This window comes from Nilaparvata lugens, chromosome 9 (genome assembly GCF_014356525.2).
Source record: "Nilaparvata lugens isolate BPH chromosome 9, ASM1435652v1, whole genome shotgun sequence".
In the NCBI taxonomy this organism is placed as follows: Eukaryota; Metazoa; Arthropoda; class Insecta; order Hemiptera; family Delphacidae; genus Nilaparvata; species Nilaparvata lugens.
In genome coordinates this window covers 36964333-36970530 of record NC_052512.1, presented here as the reverse complement: position 1 = coordinate 36970530, position 6198 = coordinate 36964333, and the positions used below count along the sequence as shown (strand labels likewise).

The following is a 6198-nucleotide window of genomic DNA, read 5'->3' as shown; positions in this document are numbered from 1 at the left end:
ATAGGTATTCTAAATTTCTACAAAACATATATCGTTAATTATCTTCCAACATTTATCAATTTGAATTACCATTACCATCTTCCATTCAAATCAAAAGGACTATTCTCAATTTTTACACTTTAATTACGGTACATTACAATAAATACTTTGATGGAAGCTTTCATTGATAATAATTTCCTTAATATTATTATAAATCTATGACGTACCTTTAGTAGCGGTTATAGGAGGAAAATCTCCATTGTGAGGTGACAATTTGATACTCTCTCTCTTCTTAATTAAAGCAACTACTGAGGCGGAAAAAACTAAAAATGCTACTGGAACAAAAGGTTCCAGAGCCAAATACTAAAAAGGCCTAAAGCTGGCATGGAAGCCATGATTAACACAAAATATTGATCAGACTACATTTTGTACTGCTTATGACGGAGTCCAGACGCTGAGTGAATTCACTTCGCTTTTCTCGTCTTGCCGTGGACAGCTGTGTGATCCTCCATACTAGATAGACCTAACCAACGTTAACTGTGATTGGCAGTTACTATTCTCTAGAAAAATTTCTACCAATAGAAAGGAACGTTACAACTACAATTTAAGATACATTCTCCCACCAAGTGACAGCTATTTTTCCTTGACAGCTATAAATTCCTTGCCTTATAAGGTCCTGAACTCGACTGAACTTCTATGCACACACTTACAGAGTCGACACTACACAACGCAGAAAAGCAAGGGTCATGAACTAAGCTGTTGCTCCAGGAAAATTGTAGTTTTTCTGAGTACTACAACTTCTACGCACACACTGACAGAGTCGACACAACACACCGCAGAAAAGCAGAACAGCAAAATCCATTTTCATAACAGGCTAACTTCTCAGGCTAATTCGCATAATTCTCATCACTCACAATTGTAACAATAAAAATTGTTACAAGGTGGATTCGCTGGAACTATGCTCGAGATTCACGGTATTCCTAGTGCACATGAAGAGAATACCAGGGACTTGGTGCTGGCGACGTGTAAGGCGGTAGGAGTGGAACTTGGTCCGGAGGCGATTGACAGCTGCCACCGCTTGCCTAAGGGGGCTAAGCAGCACGCTCCCGGTATCATAGTGAAATTCGTCCGACGGGATGACGCGCACAGAGTCCTTGATAAGAAAAAACTGAAGAGGAATCTTTCTACCCGTGACGTTGGTTTCCAGACTGCAGAGCGTCCGGTTTTTGTAAACTTATCACTGACTGGGTTGCGAAGGAAAATACTATCGCAAATGAAAAACATTCAAAGAGAAAAGAATCTAAAATATGTGTGGGTTGACAGAACCGGCAATATAAAGGCTAGGCCAGTTGAAAAGGGAAAAATCTCTATTGTCAACACCGATAAGGACTTGGAGAGTTTCTTGGCTACTTTATCTTGATTTTGAAACATTGTTATATGAGATGTATCCCACTGTAACTTGAATGTATTTTCAATTTGTTAGCTAGAACTCAAAGCGGTTGTCAACGTATGGTATTCTATGGATGGGCTACTATTTCATTATACAATTTGGTTAATTATGCTATGTTAGAATATTGAGAAAGCAAATTCACTGAAATATGGATTCATGTTGCTTGTCGATAGATATAAAATGGTATTTTGCTTTCGCTCTCTTTCATTTATTATCTCTTACTAGTTTTTTCTTTCAAGTTGCAGTGGAAAGAGATTATCATCAGGGTTATTTCCCTGTAATAGTAAAAGTCGAGCGATAGTCTGATAAGGCGAATGAATGAGCAAACACAGCTGTGTTAGCCTAGAATCGAATATTTTTCTAACTGCCTATATTGGACAACTGAAAAATAGAATATTTCAATTATACAGGTATAAATAATCTACCCATATTTTCAGAGTCAAAGAATTTTGTTGATAGCAGCTCAACTATTATTTTGAAGAAAGTACTTCCTGATTATCTTTTCCTAGTTTTGGTAATCTCTATTTCCGTAACAAATTATGTACTATTTTCTCCTAAGATGTTCTTTGTTTATCAGTCTTTATTTGAAAGTGGGGGGCGAATGCAAAGGACTGTTATTAGTGTTCTTTTCTGAATATCGTGTATCCAATTTATTTTGATTTCTTAATTTTCAATGGGATTACATATTGTAACTTGTTTTATTGAAATATAGCCATATTTTCACGAACTCTGAATTACATCATATGACATGTAACTGTATTAAATTCATTTACTAATGTTGATTATTGCTTGGATTTATCAGGTGCGAGGTGCGGCGTGGAGCCGCAAGACAAATTATATTTTTATTTTATATATCATAATCATATTATCATTCATTCCATCAAGTTACTCCTTACATCAACTTATCATCTTTCCTCATCATCCTTATAAATGATTAATGACTTTGACAATGAACTAGGAAGAGAATGTTATGAAACTGAAACGGTAGATGATTTTTTCTCGTTTAATACGACTTCAGTATCAGGTGACAAATGCAAATGCACTGAATATTTTCCAAATGAATATCAAAAGTATTAATAAGAACTTTGATCAATTTGCCTTCATGATGCAAAAAAGCTCTACTGAATTTCACATTATTATATTAACAGAAACTTGGGTGATTGATGAGTATAGTTTCAATTTTATATTGAATGGTTATACCGAAATTAATCAGCCAAGTAATCTAAATAAATGTGACGGTGTATGTATATTCATCAAGGACTCCCTATTCGTCAGCACAGTCAATCTGGCTATAGCTGAATCAAACTCAATTATAATCAACGTTAAAGATCCTAAAATAAACATAGAACTAACCGTGATTGCTATGTACAGATCTCCAGCAGGAAATATCGATGTATTTTTGGATGAAATAAATCATTGTTTAAAACAATTAGAAAGATGTGGGAATATTGTGCTAGCAGGTGACCTCAACATGAATATAAAAAATAATAGCAGCGTTTCAAATGAATACATGAATATTATGTCCATTAACGGCTTTAAATCCTAGATCAATAAAACAACTAGAAAGAATCAGACATCAGAGTCTTGCATCGACCACATATTTCTAAAGAACTCCTCTTCTGATCCCGATCACATCCGGGGCGTTATCTTCAAAACAGCAATTACTGACCACTGTAGCACTGGTTTAATATTAGAGAAGATGAAAAATAAAAAAATAAATGATAAAAAGACTAAACTCATAGAAGTAATCAACTATGATGCCTTGATAAGCAAATTGGAATCAGAAAACTGGAATCATGTAATTGACCCAAATGTTAACGCCAATAAATCATTTAACTCTTTTATCAATAGATTGAATTTCCATGTACAGAATGTTACCACCAAGAAGAAAATCTCTCATAAACTCAAACCGCTTAAAAATTGGATAACCATGGGCTTAGTTCACTCCATTCGTGTGAGGGATAAATGCACAGAACACTAAGTAAACAGCCTTAAAACAATATCTTGAAAAATGAATACATAAGGTATAGAAATGCATTAAATAAATTAATTAAAATTAGTAAATTCATTTATTATAAAGGAAAACTTTTCGCAGCGAATGGAAATAGTAGAAAAATTTGGACATGCATTAACGATATCTTAGATATCAAACAAAATAAAACTGATCCAAAAATTAACGCTGAAACACTAAATAAATATTTTGTGGAAGTCGGTAAGACTCTAGCAGATAAACTGGGCAGTATTAACAGTACAGAGGATTGTAGAAATCTTACTGAAACTACTTCTCCAGCATCGTTTTTTCTTTTCCCGACTACAGAGAATGAAATAGTTGCGGTAATTAACTCACTAAAAAACAACTCTGCTCCTGGATTTGACAAAGTGAATAATGTATGTTTGAAAAGAATTGCTTTGTTTGTTGCAAGACCTCTGGCCTGCATAATACATAAATGTTTCAGTGAAGGCGTATTTCCGGAACACTTCAAAGTAGCACATATTTGTCCCTTTATTCAAAGGTGGAAACCCAGACGATCCCTCAAATTATCGCCCAATTACTCTATTGAGTGCTTTCTCAAAGATAATGGAAAAAATAATAAAATGTAGACTAATGAATTACCTAGGAAAATATAATTTAATCAGCGGTAATCAGTATGGTTTTCAGGAAGGTAAGAGCACGGATGATGCTATTATCAAACTAACCAATATCATAAATAATAATTTCAATAACAATAGAAAAACCCTAGCAGTGCTGTTGGATTTAAGTAAAGCATATGATACCATACCACACTCCAAGCTTTTACACAAGTTGCAGTGCTTAGGCATTCGCGGTATACCACTAAAGCTATTCGATGATTATTTAAAGGGCCGTTCACAAATTCTAAAAAACAGTAAAATGTATTTAACTGATTACGGATTGCCACAAGGGACCGTACTCTCACCAATTCTGTTCCTGATTTACGTGAACGATATACTGAAATTAAAAATTGATGATTGTGAAGTAATATCGTATGCTGATGACACAACGCTTATTTTCACGGGAAACGCTTGGCATGATATAATCAAAAGTAGTGAATCGGGGTTAAACAAAATGAAATCCTTTCTAGATAGACACACATTAACACTAAATTCTAAAAAAGCCTCTTCATCACTTTCTCACCCAACTTGGCAGGACAACCTGATAGAAACGAGACTTTACGTATCCATTCATTATCATGCAATAGAGATAATATTTGTAATTGTCCAAAAATAATAAATGTGAAAAAGTAAATTTTAGGCATAATGTTGGACCCTCACTTGAGATGAGATGCACAGATAAATAATTTATGTAATCGGCTCAAGTTTCTTATTTACAAGTTTCATAGTATCAGTAGACTGAAAAATCTAGAACTTCCAAAAATGATTTATTATGCCTACGCACAAAGTGTCCTGCAGTATGGCATCAAAGCCTGGGGTGGAGCTTTGAACGCGCATTTGAATGAATTACACGTTGTTCAAAAATATCGTCATTAAAGCCATATTGGGTAAACCAAGGCGCTATCCTAGCAATGCCCTCTTCTAAGAGTTTGGTGTACTCACAATAAAACAGTTGTACATCAAAAATATTATTCTTCATATGAATAGAGATATAAAGATAACTTCCATCTACGAAGAACACACTACAGTTTAAGAGAAACATCCATAACGTTTTCAGCTGCTAGATCTAGACTGTTGGTTTGCGATAGACAACTCAGTTTCATAGCCAATAGATTGGTTAACTACATTCCAACTAAATTCATTCAAAGTAGAATTACAAAAAAGTTGATCAAAGAAATTGATGAATGGATAATATCCAATTCGTCACTATTAAATATTTTCTAGGTGTGCATCAGTCTTTAACTTCTACCGTAAATGAATTACATGGTCTCCGAATCCATATTCCCTTCCTTCACATTTCTGTTATGCATGGCACGTTACCCTCAGTAAATTATTATATTATCATATTCTCCATTGTCAATCAATAATAATTTTTTCATCAATGCATTGTCGTCGTTTTTTTTCATCTCATTCCTTTTTATTTTTTCTCTGTTTTTGATCATTCCATCTCATTATTTCTCTTTTTTGAGCATTTTTTCCATTATCTTCATTGAGCTTTATCATAATTACAAATAATAAAATATTCCTATTATTAAGATGCACTAGATAAGTTTATTTGCAACTTACCTGCGCTCAGGCTTATTCCATAGCAGGTTTTTTTCCTGTATTGTATTAAGTGAATTATTTTGTATACAATATTGCATAAAAGTATGTTATTATTCAATTGTATTTTTGTCTTGAAAATGGAAAATAAATTTGATTTGTTTTTGATTTGAGTTCATTAGCAGCCTTGGAGAGAAATATGATATTGAATTGTTCAAATTGTAATGAATACAGCTTGACAATATTTATTTGTATATCTAGAGTAGAAAGTATTGTTTTTTCTCTCGGAGAACAAAGTTTGAAGCCCGAGGCGAAGCCAAGGGCAACAATTTTCCTGAGGGAGAAAAAACATTTTCGCCCCACTTGGATGTGATGAGCTGGTTTTTGTGCGCATATGGAGGCCAAAAATGATTGTTTTACGGCCCTAGGGCTGTAAAATAACCTTGAAGTCAGCTAATTCTGATTCGATGTGAACATGTTTACAAAATAAGTTATGGAACGGAATCAGTTTATGCTTCTAGAATTGAATAAAGTATTTTGCAATAAGATACTGTACTATAATTTTATTTGGATGAATGAAATACAAATAAGATATT

At 33.8% G+C, this 6198-nt stretch overlaps 1 protein-coding gene across 1 annotated transcript; it reads left to right on the top strand.

Moving 5' to 3' along the window:
- Positions 1-937: 937 nt before the first annotated feature.
- LOC120352963 lies at positions 938-1399 on the top strand. Its single transcript, XM_039435323.1, has one exon. The coding sequence runs from the start codon at positions 938-940 to the stop codon at positions 1397-1399; it is 462 nt and encodes a 153-aa protein (XP_039291257.1).
- The last annotated feature ends 4799 nt before the right edge of the window (positions 1400-6198 follow it).

Coding starts and splice junctions, on each gene's coding strand:
- LOC120352963 (XM_039435323.1), top strand. CDS start 938: ATGCTCGAGATTCACGGTATTCCTAGTGCACATGAAGAGAATACCAGG.